The 18,304-nt window shown below is 35.3% G+C and overlaps 1 protein-coding gene across 8 annotated transcripts in view; it reads right to left on the bottom strand.

Annotated features, from left to right (window-relative positions):
- The window catches only part of DOCK7 (dedicator of cytokinesis 7), a 189,207-nt gene that overhangs the window by 87,313 nt on the left and 83,590 nt on the right, over nt 1-18,304 (bottom strand). For 7 of the 8 annotated variants that reach the window (XR_008715904.1, XM_055585645.1, XM_055585646.1 and 4 more), the window contains exons 15-19: nt 13,413-13,530; nt 9,957-10,027; nt 6,071-6,209; nt 4,970-5,071; nt 2,174-2,260 (exon numbers count right to left, since the gene is read on the bottom strand). Coding sequence is in view for 7 of the 8 variants with exons in the window: in XM_055585645.1 (XP_055441620.1) it covers nt 2,174-2,260; nt 4,970-5,071; nt 6,071-6,209; nt 9,957-10,027; nt 13,413-13,530 (517 nt within the window). In the remaining variant the exon portion in view is untranslated. Of the gene's footprint in view, nt 1-2,173; nt 2,261-4,969; nt 5,072-6,070; nt 6,210-9,956; nt 10,028-13,412; nt 13,531-18,304 lie in introns of those variants that run through there. The other variant, XM_055585647.1, reaches the window with a different exon arrangement.

Here is an 18,304-nt window from a genome sequence, read left to right as displayed (position 1 = left end):
AACATATATACTACCTTTTTTGCTGTTGTTTTAAAATATAATATAGAGACACTCGGTCTTCTCACTTTTCTCTATCTCACTGTGCAGAGAAGAGTTAACATAGCAAGCTTAAGACTGCTATCATTTCAAAGGCCTGATTTTAAGGTTGGCCCTTGGCTGGTATCAGGAAGTTGGATATTAGGAGGGTTTCCACTGACAGGCGAATGCTCACTACACCGAAATTGTTTGTGAAAGCAATATAGTTTACGCTTAATACTTACTTTCGTTCTATGAATCTAGCATCTTGGTATGTGTTAGGCAGTGGGTGTCTACGAGACAAGCCTATGGTAAAAACTCTGGGAACTGAGCTTCCCTGGTAGACATTTCACATATGCTGTTCCCACTTGCCCTGTGTGACTCCACTAGGAGAAAACTCTTGAAAGCCTGTGTCCTATTTCCTCCAGACTGAACCTCTTTCCCCTTATCTGATTTTGCTTTATGTCTTTCACTAAAATAAATCATAGCTGTGACTATATTCTCCACTGAGTCCTGTGAGTTCTGCTAGAAAATCACAGAAGTTGAAGGTAGCCTTAGAAACCTCCGCGTACCCTTTCAAGTTGGAGAACCCACATATTCTATTTTAAACATCCACCTCTTCTCACTCTACATTTTCTCCCTGGAAAATCATATTCACTAGCACAGTTTCAGCTATCACATTTATTCTGTTACTTCCCAATCCTAAATTCATTCATCACAAGTGCCTACAGGACATCTTTATCTGAAGTGCACAGGCACTTCAAACTCAAAATTAAATTCCTTATGGTCCCATAATTTCACCTCCTTGGTATGCTCCTAAATTTACTTCTCTCGTGTTTACTTTTAAGTTAGAAATCACCATCCTAAATTCTGTGGCATTTAAGGTTGTTCATAATATTTTATCAGCTTAGTCTTCTATGTTCATGTATCATGATTTTCTATGCACTTAAAATTGCATTCACAACAGATTACCTGCCCTTGCTTTATTTGTTTATTTTTGGCTGCACTGGGTCTTCACTGCTGTGTACACACTTTCTCTAGTTTTGGCAAGAGGGGGCTGCTCTTTGTTCGGGTGCACCGGCTTCTCATTGCAGTGGCTTCTCTTGCTGCACAGCCAGGCTCTGGGTGCACGGGCTTCAGTAGTTGTGGCACACCAGCTTAGTTGGCATGTGGAATCTTCCTGCCAGGGAAGACTGTGTCCCCTGCGCTGGCAGGAAGATTCTTATCCACTGAGCCACCAGGGAAGTCCTGCACTTGCTTTTCATCAACTGCACTGTCTACCTTCTCTTCTATATATGATAAATACCTACTCACCAATGCAGTAACTCAGTTTCCAGCAAAACTGACAACTCTCTGTACTTGAAAAAATTTAGTTCATATATCTAACATAATACTAGCTTTCTTGTATTATGATTATTTTCGCATTTCCTTCTATTTCACTGTAAAGTCCTTGAAAGGAAGGCTCACTCTTTCACAGGTAACAACATCCCTGACCACATGGAGCTTACAATATAATGGGAGAAAGAACATAAACAAAGGATATGAATGAATATATATGCACATGGAGAGAGAGAGAGAAAGAGTGAGACAAAGCAAAAGTCAAGAGCATGCAAGTGAAAATAACAAGCAGTAATGAGTGCAGTGTAAGACGATCCAGAGGGATGGAGCTGCTATGTTTAAGAGTTACATGCAAAGGCTTCTCTTTATAAAGAGAAGTCAAATGAATGTCAGAGGAAAAGCGTTCCAGTTACAGAATGAGTAAATACAAAGGCTTTCAGAAGACCTTCGCACATTCCAGAGATATAGAGAAAAATATGGAGACCCCCAAGGACCTTTTCCATTTGAAGTATCTAAGTTTATGAGAAATAAAATGAGCTGGAAAATCATTTTTCAACTCTAATTATCCTGCTATGTTCTAGAAACTTGGGGGAAAAAAATCACTTAATTGTTCAAAATGAAGTCAATAACATTCTGAAAAGGAAAATATTTGCTTCTGCTGACATTAAATGATATTTTGTTGATTCCTTTAAAAAGTTACTTCTAAACCTATACGTTTTAAACTGATACATAGTTTCAAATGTCATAACAGAAAAAACTGATTTAAGTTTAATTCATTTACGTGAAATGTGATCGTAAAAATTATTAAAAAACCACTTACTTGTGTATGGATAGATGAAACAGCAACAACTTCAACATTAAAAACACCTTTGTGATTATCTACCCATTTCATGCCAGGTAGGGGAACCTATAAGACATTGAATACAATGATCACAGATGCTTAAGTTGATTATGAATGCTGAAACAACTACGAATTATGAAACAAAAATTACAATATCTCAATAAGAAAAAATACTATGGAAATATATTTTATGCACCACAAACAAATGTAAAACTTATATTTTGTTCTTATTACAAAATCAATGTTTCCTACAAAAGAAATAAAAGGCTCAAGGAGCAAAAGGCAGAAAATATGCCTTGAAAATTCTAGCTTCCTAGAAACATATCCCTTTATATCATTCCAAATCTTCCCTACACATATATATTTTTATATACACCCTCACATAGGTGGTACCAAACATATTATTTTGAAACCTGCTTTTCACCTATCACATTGTGAATCTCTTTTAATGGCAATAAATTCACAACTATAATATCTTATTGGTTTATAATAGCCTATTTTCTTTATATTAAAAACTCCTATGTTTTAATTTGGCTTTAAAATATTCATAAGCAAAGGAAGTCTGTTGTTTTAAGGATTAGGAAACATTTTTTTTCTGACATAAATTGCTTGGAGTGTTAAAATCAGATCACAAAAAAAGATGTACTGTCTTTTAAAAGACAGTACATCAGTTCTCTCTATTCTTCCTGATAAGTACAGCTAAAAAGCCAGAACATGATACTTGAAAAAAGAAACATAGAGACTGAAAGGGGAGAGAAGGAGGTAGATGTGCTAGGGACCTCAGGATCAAAGGAACTATAAGGCAGTGTTTCCTGAGTTTTATTTTTCTCTCATGTATCCTGGACTAGTTTGCTAGAGAAGCTGGTAACCCAGAAATGCTAAAAGGAAAAGACAAAAAGTCTGCTCCCTCTAGCCAAACCCAACAATTGCCCTAATCTGGCCAAAGCCAAGAAAACAAACCGCAGCCCCATTCCACCTCCATGTCTGACTCTTTGCAACGCTATGGACTACAATCCAACAGTCTCCTTTGTCCATGGGAGTCTCCAAGCAAGAATACTAGAGTGGGTTGCCATGCCCGCTTCCAGGGGATCTTTCTGACCCAAGGATCGAACCCACATCTTTTATGTCTCCTGTATTGGCAAGTGGGTTCTTTACCACTAGCACCACCTGGGAAGCCCCATGCACCGTGGGGAGTATGAATCTTTACCTCCCCCTGGCAACAGGACTTCTCATTACTGCTAAAACACAGACTAACACAAGCTCTAGAGTCGCAGCATAATACTCAAAATGTTTAGGATATAACAGAAAATCACACATCATATCAAGAACCAGGACAATTTCTACTTAAATGAGAAAAGTCAATCAACAGACATCAATAGTCAGATGACACAGATACTAGACAGATCTGACAGGAGTTTAAAGCAGCCAGCAGGGAAAAAAAGGCTACACAAACAATTACAAACATCCTTGAAACAAATGAAAAAAAACAGAATGTCTCAACAACAACAAAATAGGCAGATAGGCTTTCTTTCCCATGGTTTCTTATTTTTATTATATGAAGAAAATAAAACCAAATAGAGTCAGTTTTCTATTACAATTCAACACTAAAATTAGTGTTGGTAATTAATGTAGGTAAGAAATGTAGTATCTTTACTGAGGTAAATAATGAAGTCTTTGAAACTTTTTTTAAAAAAAAGCTGGTGGAGTATATCATAACTACTCAATGCAAGAAATGGCACTAGCTCTTACAATGCAAAATACTCATTTTCAGCTTTAAAAAATAGGACACCCAAGTAAACGGTGAACACATACTTCTTTAAAAACAATCTGCAGCATAAATATCATTTGGGCACTTGTAAGAAATGTAAATAATCAAACCCCAGCCCAGACCTTACGAATCAGAAACTCTAGGGCTAAGGTTGAACCACTGGTAATACTACAAATACTCCAGGTGATTTTGATGCATGCTAAAGTAAGAACTACTCTCATAAAATATTCTACCAAGTAGTGTGGTGGCAACAGGAATACCATAATAGTAGCAGACACTTCTTTAGTACACTTTATGTGCCTGGCATTATTCTAAGTTCTATGTACTACTAATCATTCAGTCATCAACACAATCCTTTTTGTAGGCATTACTTATTTTCCTCAATTTACAGATGAGAGAATTCAGGCAGAGAGAGTCTTAAGTCAGGTTGCCATAACAAAATATCATATACTGGTTGACTTAAGTAACAGAAATTTCAGCCTGAACACTAGAAGTCCAAGATCAAGGTGCTACCATGGTCAGTTTCTGGTGAGAACCCCTTCCTAGCTTGCAGATGACCACCTCTCACTGTCTCCTCACACAGCTCAGAGAGAGTAAGCTCTCTAGTGTCTCTTCTTACAGAATACTAACCAGGCATGAGGCCTCACCCTCATGACCTCATCTAACCTAATTACCTCCCAAAGGCCCCCATCTCCAAAAGCTGTCACACTGGGGGCTAGGACTTCAACAATTTAGCAGAGTAAGAAACTTACCTGAGATCACACAAGTGAGCAGTGAAATCTTGGAAACCATACTACACTGCCTTTCAAAGGTGTATGAGATTAGAAAAAAAAAAAATCAACAACATATAAATGCTTCAAAGTATTCTATAGAGTAATTTTAATTATAGGAGAAATAATAGTACTTCACTATATACATACTTAGAGATAGAAGTTTGAGAAAACTACCTTTGTAATGAAAAACTCATTTCACTGAACCTGGAGAATTTCAACATGAGAGATACTGACCTCAGGAGACAGTACGGAATAAGCCTGTGGTGGTTTTTCCAGTGAGACTGGTAGGCAAAACTGCCCAGTCTTCAATCGTCCATTCTGAAGCATTGGTATCCACTTTTAAATAAAAAAGAAATAACATTAATTTAAATGTTTGTTTTTTTTTTTTTTTTTTCCTGAAAATATATCCAAAGAAGTTTATTACAATTTTTTTTCAAACCTGGATTTTCAGTTCCTGTCTGCTTATTACTTCAAAAATCTGTTTCAAGAACTTGCTATAAGCCAAATTTGTCTCACATCACAAATAACAAGGGATTTAGTTAGGTAATAATAATAATTAGGCCTTTATAATTCATCTAAAGAAGTTTCCCCATGGCTTGAGAAGGATCCCCAAGCCATTATTACTAACTATGCAATATTTAAATCTATAGCAGTTCCTTATTAGGCAAAGGAAAGTTGGCAGTAGAAAAAGGCCATAAGGTGAATCAATTTTAAACTGGGGTAACGTGCCAATGTAAATAGGGAAAGAGATTTGATTAGACATAAATGTTGAAAATAAAACTAGAGTATGACAAACTTATTTTCTAACATTTAGCAAAATTCATGTCATAAACTGAAGACAAAAAATATGAATCAAATGTTAGTTTTTCTCTTTTGGGTGAAGGCATGCCTTTCTGACAAAACTGTGATTAGCACAGTATGATGTATTCATCTTAGGTTTATAATTCAAAAGCAATGATTTTCAAAAAATACTCAAGGGTTTTAATTGCTTTAACTAAGGCAATTGAAAGGGGTTTTAATTACAGAGGTCTCTTTTAGTTATGTTACATTCAAACCATTTTCTTCTGAAGAACACTTAAAACTATTATATTTACACAGTAATGTTGGATAAATATACAATAATCAGGACCAACACCTAAGTGTTTAAACATGTTAGTTAATTAATGACATTAGTTAACCATATTAACAAGCATTTTCTTGTTACAATGACCCTTCCTAACCAATGTGGAGAATCAGATAAGGAATCCTCAAATAATAATGGACACAAAGTATATCTTAAATATTGTAATTATTTTTATGATCAAAGAGGTAAATATTTAACAAAAATATACTTACTGTGTATCCAACAGGAGTTTCAAGAGGAGTATTTTGTTTTTGTTGACAACTAACATGATAAAAAGTAAAAAGCAAGTGATGATGGTCAGTTAAAGTAGCAGGGAGTTTAACCTTGATTTCTTCATGAAAATCAGGAGACCTTCATACAAAAAAAAGAACAAAACAGATCAATAATCAATAATGTGTTCAAAACAAATAATTACTGCATTTGTATACCTGAGTAATTTTTAAATTAATTTCATGATTCATGCTTAATTTTTCTTCTAGTCCAAAGTATTTTTATTTCCATACTCTTAAGTAACTAACTCCTACACTTCCAGATGAGGGAGCTGTCACTGTTTCTGAAATTTCTATCCCATTTTCATTAATAGGTTGAGTAATCCTACTATTTGAAAATTCACTAATAATCACCACCTCGATGCTGAGATCTTCATTAGATTGGAAACTGTATAGAAGAGGAAACTAGGGCAAGGCTTTCTATTTTATAACCAATCTAGATATGTATTACATAGAAAAATAAGTTTTTTATAGTATATCTCATGACCATACCATAGAAAAACATTTTTCTTTTATAGGAGTACAGCTTTATATTAAGACTAATTTGTTTATCCTTCTATTTAAAAAAAAAGAAAAAAGATATGTTTAGACAATCTGGTATCAAGATGGGCTCTCTATAGAATTTCCTTGTATTTATTATCCCATTGCTAAAGAAATAATGTTACCAAAAACATGGACTCTTTATTGACTGACAGCTTAAAAAAAAAGGAAAAGAGAAAAAAGAACAGAAAAAGAAATCAGAGAACACCCACAATGGCATGTGTCCCACTGCCTGAAAGTGCACACAGCTACTATAGGAACACAACAAATGTCATATCTAATCAAACCAGTAGCAGTTGCATCTCAGTATTTATTGAGAGTGGCCCATATGGGCATTTCTATGGTATAAGCATATGCATTTTTATGGTATATCATAAATAGCACCATGACTGCTATTTATGATATAGAGCTAAGAGAGAACCTTAGCATCCCAACCTTCTGTATTTGGTTAGTAGCTCTCAGAGTTATATACAATGAAAATACATCCAAACTGTATGGCTCCAACTATCTTTAAAGTGAAGCCATCCCACCAACTAGGGATTGTCCTCTGATGCTAAATATGTCAAATATTCTTCCATCTCAAATAAGCTTCAAAAATGCTTAACAGGTAAGGGGCATAAAGTTTTTAATACCCATAAGAAAGACAGTTAATGCTTGCCATTTGATCATTTGATGACTTCAGTAAATATAAGATGCTATAGATCGTATTACTTACTAATCACCACTGAATTATGAGAAAGTTGTATTTACTAGTAGTGTTAGACTCTATCATTTTAATTCTACTAATGCTGAGAGCAACAAGATAAAGACTTAGCCACAAACTGAAATTACAACCTTCTTTCTCCATGTTTCCTGGTATTTAGTGTTTCAGTTCATTTCTTTCCTGAAATCATTATGTGAAGGTTCTTATGGAAAATTAAACATCTAAGAGTTATTCATCAATAAGTATTTTTATTTACCCACCATTAGGCTAATAAGCACTGTGTGATTTTTATGGTGGTTTTAAAGATGAATATTTTTTAAAAACCTTCAAAAATATATATTTAGCAGAAGTATAAGTAAGACAAACATATATCAACAGCTATGCTATAAAGCAGGGGTTGGCAAACTGTGGCCACAGGCCAAATCCAGTTCATTACTTGGTTTTGTACAGCCTACAAACTAAAAAATGATTCTTATATTTTTAAGTGGTTAAAAAATTCAAACAAATAATATTTAACTTAAAGTATTAAATGAAATTTAAATTTCAGGGTCCATTAAAAAGTTTTATTGGCAGACAGCAATGCCCGTTTACTTGCAACTTTCTGTACATGGCTACTTTTGCACAATAACAGGGCTGAGCAGCTGCAAAAGAGCAGACGGTGCACAAGTCCTAAAACATATACCATTTGACCCTTTTTAGAAAAGTTTGCTGACCCCTGGTATAGAGCATATAAGGTTAAGTGCTTCAAGAGAAGAGCTGAACAGATTATTTCAAGTTCTGGATCAAGGAACTGTCATTTAGGAAGAGATACATGATATGGGCCTTAAACTATGAGTAGTTCAATAAATAGAGGGAATTAATATCATAAAAGGAAAAAAGATCCAAGAAAGGCCCAGAAACAGGTCAGCACAGGGTATGTTTGTAATGGAGCAGAAATATAAACATTAAGACATAAAAGATGATTGGATTAGAGACATTAAGAAGGAAGTTAAGAATGTTTTACATTCTGAGTCAGAGCAACTGGAAAAATGGTGGTACCCTTAATAAAAACAGGGACAGACTGGTTTAGGAAGAGAGTCAAGAATAAACACATGGAAATTAAGATGGAAGCAGGCATTCAAATGAATACACCTAAAAGATCTGAAAATGCACATCTATAGCTCAGAAAGAAGGTTAGGACGGAAAATAAAGAGTGAGGACAAGCCACACAAAGGTAAAAGCAGTAGTGGTTTCACTGAGTATAATTCTGGAATACATACAAGACTATTTAGGGAGAGAATATTATAGCAAAAGAAGGTTAAAGGCAAAACTTTAGTGCTTTGTGTGGAAGGCGTATGTTTTAAAGAAAAAGAAAAATTAGAATAATTATTATAGGAAAAAAGTAAACCGAGAGAGGGCCATAAAATAAAGGTAAAAAAGAAGAAAGTTTTAGGGAGGGTAAGGAAAAGCCATGCTACATAACAGCAGTGAATAAAGACTTTTGTTTTTGTAAGTATAGAAGAAACAAATTTTGTGGCAATAAGAGATGGAGCCAACAAAGCAGAAGACCGATGATGTTAAGAAAAGGAATAACTGATGGAGTCACACTCTGAAGAGGCTGGATAAGACTCTTTGAGAGCAGAGATGAAAAGATCCACGCTGAGGGAGGGAGTGGACCATTACCAACCTCACAACAGAGGAATGCAGATCCACACAGAGATAATCTGAGATGAAAAGCGTAGCAGTTCACAGACACCAAGTCAGATGGTCTCAATCAACTTCGTAAAGCAGGACACTACGAGTAGCAGACAGAAAGAGGTAGGAGCTAAAGGAAGGGAAGAAAAGCTTAAAATAGCCACTGCCAAATGGGAGACAGGGTAAAAAAGTGATGCCAACAAAATTTACCAAAGAGTAGTGGGGCCAAGAGAAAGTAAAATACTGTAGCCTCATCATGTGATAAAATACCATCAGTCCGTGACAGCCTCAATGGGCACAATTTTAATTTTTCTCCAATAACATCCAATAATAAAAAAAAAAAAAGGAGGGGTTAGGGTAGGAGCAGGGGGAGGTGAGGGAGGGGAAGAGGTAGGGATGGTAGAAGAAGAGGAGAAGGGGAAGGTAGAGGAGGAGGAACAGAAAGGAGGAGGAGAAAGAAAGCAGAAATTACGTTATCCAGAGTTAACAATCAATTTTCCAAAGAACTAAAATGGAAAGACACTAAGGCAAAGATTTATTGGATGCTGCACCAACTTACTGGATGTTGCACTTGGGTGCAAGTTTAGTAAAGAGTTAAGTAAAACTACAAAGTGTAGGTGAAAACAATAGCGAGAGATCAAAAGACCAGAGGCCACAATGGTAATCAATAACAATATAATAAAAATGAAAGGATCAGAGAATTTGACAGAAAAGATGTTTTGTATATAGTCTTAACTTCGAGATGTCTGTGGAGAGAATGTATATCTACAGGTTGAAATTTAAAACTCTGATGTTGGCTGTCTTGAATTTGCACATTCAGTGCAGCAAAGCATTCAGTAAACACACTAATGTGAGAGCTAACAATGCCACTGAGAAGTGAGTAACTTTGAAAGAAATATTTGAATTCAGTACCTGTTATGATATACTACGGCTGTATAGGCTTCCTTTGAAAATTCTGAACAGCTAGATTTACCAAAGATTACCTGTAACAAATAACAGCATGTTGAAACTTTGTTGTAATAAATGCTGGATGTTTCATATCTATGTAAGAATTGGTCTGATTTAATAACTGAGAACAATGGGCAAAATCAGCCCAATGAAGAACATGTGCCTATAAGTTCAATTGCTTAAATGTAAATTTCTTTTCAACTACACACCCATCTGACATTCAAACATTCAGAAAGTTTCTATCCATTATATCTATTGGGCAATAAGCTACATTTCTTTCCTTTTTCTTGAAGAAGGTAAAGAATTCATTTTAAAATCTAGCTATAGTACATAATTTGGAATTTATGTAAGAGTACAATCCTAGAATGGTGACATATATCTACTATACAAATTGGTGGCTTCTCTACTAAAACAACAGTCATTCTAAATGTCAAATATAAAGTATTTATATTAAAATATTCTAATTTTGGTCAATCTCTGTATCCTTACTGTAAGCTACTCTACAATGAAAGAGGAGCTCCAGTCTTCTATTCTTACTTATGCTTTTTTTAATCCACCACATAAAAAAAAAAAGTACCACTTTTAGAGACTGGATGTTTCTAAAAGTTTTAGCAACATTTTAGAGGTAAAATAATTCAGTCTTATATATCTGTCTCATGAATTCTACCCAACCATGCTATGGTTAATTAGGGCAGCTGATTAGACAAATGTCTTATTGATGTCAAGGTCACAGCTATGATTCCAATGTGGCACGCTTACAATGTTATCTAGTCACAAATTAAACCTTTAAGTCTGGCCAGTCATTTTACACATGCATGAATAGGTATGTGGACAGGTCATCACACTTCTATCACACAAGTGGTAAAAACGACTCAAAGTTTACTCCTCATGGGAAGGGGTTAACTGGCACCATCCTTAAATAAAAAGAACATAATAACAGATATCTATGTTTCTTTTTGCAGGTCCTTTTAAGAGTATGTAAAAGTACAATAATTATGACTCTCCTAGATATGTCTAATTTCAAAAGTTTTCTAAGAATATCTTACTATGTTTTAATAAAAATGTTGCTCCAGTGCCAGAATTATGAAATTTATGATTTTATCATATCAATGTTATTTGATCAAAATTTATCTTAAGACCCGTTTTAATAGTCAGTTAAAAAAATAAGCAAATACAAAAATAAGCAAATGTCTGGTTATATATTCTTTCAAACCAGCTACTCACATAAACATAAAAGCATTATGTTTTCATAACATTAATAATACACAAGTGAATGGAATGCAGTACATTTTTCCCCCTCTGAGAAGCTGTTGTTTTTCACAAAGTAATTTATTTTCATAACATGCATGAAATAAACTGGAAAGTGTTCCTTTGACCATTTAACATATATTTGTAATCATTCATCAACATGAACTGAGCATCAATTATGTCAAGCACTATGACAGGCATCAAGATACAGATATGAGTAAGATATGGTCCCTGCCCTCAAGGAGCTCACAGTCTAGTGGACAAGGTAAAGAAATAAACATATAATCATAAAGGAAGCAGCCTGTAAAAGAAGTCAGAAGACACTATGGCAGTGCCAAGAGAAAGAGTGGTCTAACTGCCAATACGGCTGGATGCAGCTGGGGCGCTGCAGAGGAGGCCACATATATGCTAAGACAAGGAAGAGTTTGTTAAGCAAAAAAGAAAAACAAATTATTTTACATATACTACGTTTGTCATAAGCTCAAATTCATATGACCATTCACATATAGGATAATAAAGTATCTATTTTCACAGTCCAGTATCTTTTCATCAACATGATGGTACATTCAGTCCTTCAGCAGAAATGAAGAGCTAGTTAAAAGCATGAAATGCTCATTCCAAACCCCAAGAGTAAATTCTACATTTATTGAAATATTTGCTCAGCATGCATTATATGCAAAGACCTGAAAAAGCTGCCATAGAAGAATACAAAGATGAATAATTTGTGCTTGCTGTTATCAAGATCTATAAATCCTGATGAAATTGAGGCTATAGTGGAAATGAAAATAGTTTTCTTAGTAAGTAGAAAATCAAAAGAACTTGATTCAAATGACTCACATAGAAGGCCAAAATAAAACTGTAAATAATGCACCTGTTAGCTCATTTTCAATCCACAAAGGTTCTCTCAGAGGGTGAACATCTACAGGTGACAGGTATGCTCCTACTCCGTAAGTTAAAAATCTACTTTCATGGAGCCTGCATTTATTAGTGTCCCACAAGTCCTCAATGACCGTGTGGGCAGTCAAGACCCTCCCCAGTCTGGCCTCAGTCTACTATTTCTGACTTATCTTGCATTGTTCTGGCTCACTGGCAACTCACCATTCTACCTCTGCTGAAGAACATTCTCCAATATGAACTGCCTTCCTTTCCCCATGGTCTAGACCCACTGCTGTAACATTTTAACCACTTCTGAGGCATCCTCTCCTTCCTCTGAACATCTAGGCCTTTGAATCCCTATATACTATCAACCTTCTAATAATTAGCACATACCTTAGGTTCTCAGTATTGGCTGAAAAATTTAATCCCTTGAAAGCGTTAGTCCCTCAGTGGTGTCCGACTCTTTGCGACCCCATTGACTGTAGCCAGCCAGGCTCCTCTGTGCACGGAATTCTCCAGGCAAGAATACTGGAGTGGATTGCCTTTCCTTCTCCAGCGGATCTTCCCGACTTAGGGATTAAACCCAGGTCTCCAGGATTGCAGCCAGATTCTTTACTGTCTGAGCTACCAGGGAAGCTGTAATCCCCTGGGGGAATTTAAAAAATAATGGTATCTGCCTGGTACCCCTCCCCAGAATTTATACTGTAATTGGAATGAGATTCAGCTGGGCACTAGCACTTTCAAAAGCTTCCTGTGTGAGTGTAAAATGCAACCAAAGTTGAGAACTATTGCCAGAGGTTCTCAACCAAGGTGAGAAGAAACATACAAATTAGAATTATCAGGAGAGCATTTTCAGCCCCCATTTACTGCCCACCACTTTCCACCTCCCTTACCTGCCCTTTTATTCTAAAGGAGGGGAATCAGAATCTCAGATGCAAGCAAAGAGAGGAGCTATCTGTGCTCTGTTAGAGCACTCTAGGTGATTCTGATCTGGCCCTCTTCTGAAGTTCACTATTTTTGAATCTTATGTGTTGTTCTTATATCCTCTAGATTATAAATCTTATTCATCTTTGTATCTCTGGAAGTGCCTAGCATATACCAAGCCCTCAATAAACAAGACTTCAAGTAAACTCATTACTACCTGTTCAGGAAGTAATGAAGTCAGAAATACAGTTTACAAGATCACATTAATTTCCAATTTAGACCTGCCAACCAAGTGATACCACACCACCCTGCCCAAAAAAAGTCTGTTTGAACCACATATGAAGAATAGAAATTGTAAAGAACATTTCTTACCGGCATGGCATTGCTAGGATCCTCCCCATACATAAACTGGACTTTCACTGTTATATTTCTGGCAGAACCTTGACGGTTGGCAAAATTAAGACTCTGAGGGTATATGTAGAGAAGGTTTCTGTGAAGGCAATAGTATACATGATAGTGAACATATGTGAAAATACTATGTATCACTACTACACACTACAAAAGAAACAAATGAACAAATACCAAATTACTAGCATTTGCTCTATAGACACTATGCTATTTTTACATACAATGTTAGATTTGATCCTTAGAGTAATCATTCAAACAGAGAGCAATCAAATATACCCCCACTTTACAGATGAATTGAGGCCCAAAAAAGTTAAGAGATTTTTCACATACAACCAAGTGGTAAAGCTGAAATCAGAATACAGTTCAATCATACTTGAAAATGCAAGTTATTTTCTCTAAAAGAGGCTTCTGAGAAATAAACAAGTGAGGATAGAAACATTATTAAGAAATTAAAATACAGTTCTAATATTATCTTATAGGATGACATTTATAAATAAGGCTTTTTCTATAAATGTGATCAAGGTTTTAAGAGGTATAATATTCTACATTATTGTTCAAAAAACACATATGGCAATATGGTAGGCATAGCAGTATTAGATAGCTACTATGAGAAAATCACATATTACTCTACAATCAACTGACGTAAGCCCAGTTGCATCTTACACAGCTGCTGGTAGCAGTTGCTGCTCCCAATACAGAGATGAGTAATAATTCAAGAAAAAGCATCAAAATAGAGGGCTTCAAAAGAAGTAAGAAAAAATAGATTATGGCTGATTCATGTTGTTATACAGCAGAACCAACACAATATTGTAAAATGATTATCCTCCAATTAAAAATGAATTTTTAAAAAAAGAAAAAAAGATTTTTTTTTCTTTACCTGAAGGCTAGTGCTTGCTGACAGCGGATGTACAGGACTTCAAATATAATAAAACCCTCCTAATCAAATACTGGGGCAATGAAAATAGGTCTAAATTTTCTGGAAGGTGGTACGGTAATACAGAAATTTTAAATGAATATACTCTTTGACCTAACAACCCCATCTCTAGTCTAAGGAAAGAACCACACATATGTACAAATGGGTGTGTTCAAAGAAATTCATGACATTGTTTATATTAGGAAATAGTTATAAAGAATTATAAAGAAATATGTTCATCAGTACTGGGCTAATTAAGACATACTAATAAGACAAATACCTATCAGAATCCCAAAAATGAAAATGTACAGCAGTATTTATTAATGCAGAAAGAGATATCCAGCATGTTGAATGAAAAAAAGGCAGGTTCCAAAGCAGGATGTATAGTGGCATTAACCCACTTACCGAAAATTGTGAAGAAATAATGGCAGAAAATGTCTCTAATCTGAGGAAAGGAACAGACATCTAGTTCTAGGACATTCAGAGAGTTCCAAAGATGAACTCAAAGAGACCCACATCCAGATACACTATACGTAAAATGTCAAAAGTTAAAAATGACAAGATTAAAAAGAGGTAAAATGTGTCATCACACATCTAATGGCAGGGAAATACCTATAAACAAGAACATTTCAAAACAATGCTGTGTTTTCACAAAAGTATGCAGTAGCTGTGGGAGAAAGAGATAGGTACTTAGTTGTTCATGATGAAGTCTTTTCATCTTCTACCACTGCTACGGCATTTGTTGAAGAAACTGAATTATTTTTGTGTAGATTTTTCCAGAGGCTAGTTTATTGACTGCACCCTACAGTAACATTTAACATGTTCCTCTGTGTTTTCTATCAACTGAAAGTTAAATCTAGACCTTTGGTCAAATTTCAGGGACAAGACTACTTCACAAATGATACCATATCCTTCTATCAGGAGGAAAATGTTTGGTTGTTGTTTCTCTCTCTGTGCAATTAGTAGATAATGATGATCCATGCCTAAATCCATTAACTCATTAAGGGTTGCCAAAAGGTAATATTCTATCACTGTTTCTATATTTATAAGCTGAAATATCTCTATGAAAAGCACTTTTCCTTATCTACTGAGAAGCAAGAATAAATGCTTCATTCTTTTCCATTATCTGCCAATTTTCAAAATAATCAGTTGGTACATTACATTCCTCTAAAAGAGATCAATTTTTTTAAAGCATCACTTATAAATTAATGGACCAAACATATTCACAGGTTTAAATATTTTGCAGTTACTATCTTTATTGGTGTTCAAATTGTATCATCCTTGACAAGTGAAAAGGTCAATTCAAACTGGCTCATAATCTCTTTGATTCAGTCATACTAGTCTTCCACAGCTTCTTGCTAATTCCAGGCTCTTTTTGTTTCAGGCTCTTCTTATACACTTTCTTTCCAAACCTGGAATCAGCTATTTCTCCAAGGAGCTATGGTTTATAAAGTGGAAAATGTTTTTCCAGGCCACTACTTGTGGGTTACTCATTGTTTCTTCTTTTGAAAGAGTTAGGGGAGAATGCTTTTAACATGAAATATACCTAAATTCATAGTGACAATTCACATTCAAGAGTACAAGGCTTTTATTTCTTCTTTTCTATCTTGCATCTATACCATTTTTCCTATGCTGAGAATCACTGCCAAGGACATTAACTATGAGAGAACTAAAATATCATTTAATTACTCATTGTGTGTTATTCAAACAAAGGAGTCTTAAAGAACTCCAAGATCTTGTGGTCATCCAGAAGAGGATGAGCCTACAAAGAAGACTGGTCAGTCACCTACAAAGCAGCAGAAGGAAAACCTTGAGAGTACAGTGACATGGAAATAAAAGGAAGAAATTACAAGTAGAATTAAAGAGTTAAGCATCAATTGCTATTCAGGGACCACATGAGGAAAGAAATGAAAAATGTCAACTGAATTCAGCAACATCACATAAACACACCACAGCTTCTCTATCCATTCATCTGTTGATGGACACTTAGGTTGCTTTCATATCTTGGCTATTGCAAATAAGGCTTTCATAGACCAACTCTTTACCTTTTTTCTGAAATAACTGGTAGAAGTGTAAAGCACCATAGGTATGCTCTTAAAGTTCTTACCCTTTTAGCACTACAGGAAAAATTATTAATCAAATCCAGATGGTGCTAGTGGTAAAGAATTCACCTGCAATGCAGCAGACACAAGAGACATGGGTTCAATCCCTGGGTTGGGGAGATCCCCTGGAGGAGGAAATGGCAACCCACCCCAATACTGTTGCCTGGAAAATTCCATGGACAGAGGAGCCTGGAGGGCTACAGTGCATGAGGTCACAAAGAACTGAACACAGCTGAGCAACTGAGCACAAGTTACTGATAATTTTAGGCTGAAAATAGACAAAAGTAAGATTCAAGAGTAGTAGGCATTAAAAAAATGAAGCCAGTAAAATTCTGAAGAGTAGAGCTGAGAAAGGGAGAAAGATATTTGGAGACAAAACATGGGGATTTGGGAAGCTTTTTAAGACTGGAAAGGTTGAAGTGTGATTAAATCCTAATGGAAAGAATGTAGGTGAGACAGAGTTTGCACACACTAAACAAAAATGTAAGAATCCTGAAATGGTGGGAGAAAACAGGATCCAAAGCCCTTGACAACAGACTGGCCTTTAATATGCTTATAATTCCTCACTGTGACAAACATTTACTGAGTATATTTTCAGTATACTAGATACTGAAAATAAGGGAGTTCTTGACTTCATAGAACTCATGTCTGGAGGGAGAGTCAAACAGGCAAATAATTATAATGTAGAACAATAAATGTTACGAACACTGAACGTCTTTGGGGGCCCACAAGGGGACTTAAAAACTAAAGAATCTGCCCACAAATTTCAATGAGAAAACTGCAAGTTTAAGATAGACAGGCAAAATGCACAGCACAGCAAAACACATGATACTTTCCTCCCACCCCTCAATTTCTGCATTGGATTACTACTGTTTTAGTTTTGTGGATGTGGACATACCAGTCCCTTTCCATCTTTTAAGTTTTAGAAAGGCTCACTTTTCCTCTCCAACATCACATCACTTTGTTATTCCACTCACAACTCAAATAATCTGCTTAAAATAATCCTAACTTATCTTGTTTACGTATTATTTCTTGTTTATATAGCTCCTTTACTTAAGGCCAAACTCCATGAGTGCAAGGACCTTATCTATCTAGTTAGTTGCTCTATTTCTGATGCCTAGGATAGTTTCTCCTATGAATAAATCATTGACTGAATGAATGAATAGTACAGAACTCACATAAATATTTACTTAACTCTTCTGGAGTTTGGATTTTCAAGTGAAATGGGAATTAACTAAACGTTAAGCAATGCTTAATTTCTAATATAAGTAATACAATTTTAAATTCAATTTGCCTCTGAGGGTGAAACACATGCATTTAGACCAGGTTCTTTTGACTACTAACTCCACTAAAAAAGTTCCACATAAATCTAGTAAGTCTTTACCCTGCATTTGTAATACTCCTTCAGAGGAATTTTAAGTTAACATAGAGAAGGTAGATCAATACAGAGTGTTGAGTTGTTGAGATACCTGATTAGCCTTTTTTAAGGCTGATTTCATATTTCACCACTTTCTCAAAATAAATTCTAGATTAAATCCAAGTTTTAAATAATAAAAATAAAACTAACAGGAAAGCATTAAAGAGATCTTATTTTATAGGTAAGGAAGACATTTCTGAGCGTGAGCCACAAAAATTCATAAAAGACAAATTTTAAAGCTTCTACAGAGCAGGGGATACCAAAAACACAAGTGGAAGACAGGACAAACTGGAAGAACACTGATGTTACATAGATGACAAAGAGTTAACATCCATCACATGTAAATAATTCCTAAAATTGGTCAGAAAGACAAACAAACATGGGACAGGGAGTTTGATGGGGAGAGGGAGACAATACCCAGATA

The sequence above is a fragment of the Bubalus kerabau genome, chromosome 6 (genome assembly GCF_029407905.1).
Source record: "Bubalus kerabau isolate K-KA32 ecotype Philippines breed swamp buffalo chromosome 6, PCC_UOA_SB_1v2, whole genome shotgun sequence".
NCBI classification, from domain to species: domain Eukaryota; kingdom Metazoa; phylum Chordata; class Mammalia; order Artiodactyla; family Bovidae; genus Bubalus; species Bubalus kerabau.
The sequence above is the reverse complement of the archived record's forward strand: the minus strand, read 5'-3'. Positions and strand labels throughout refer to the sequence as shown.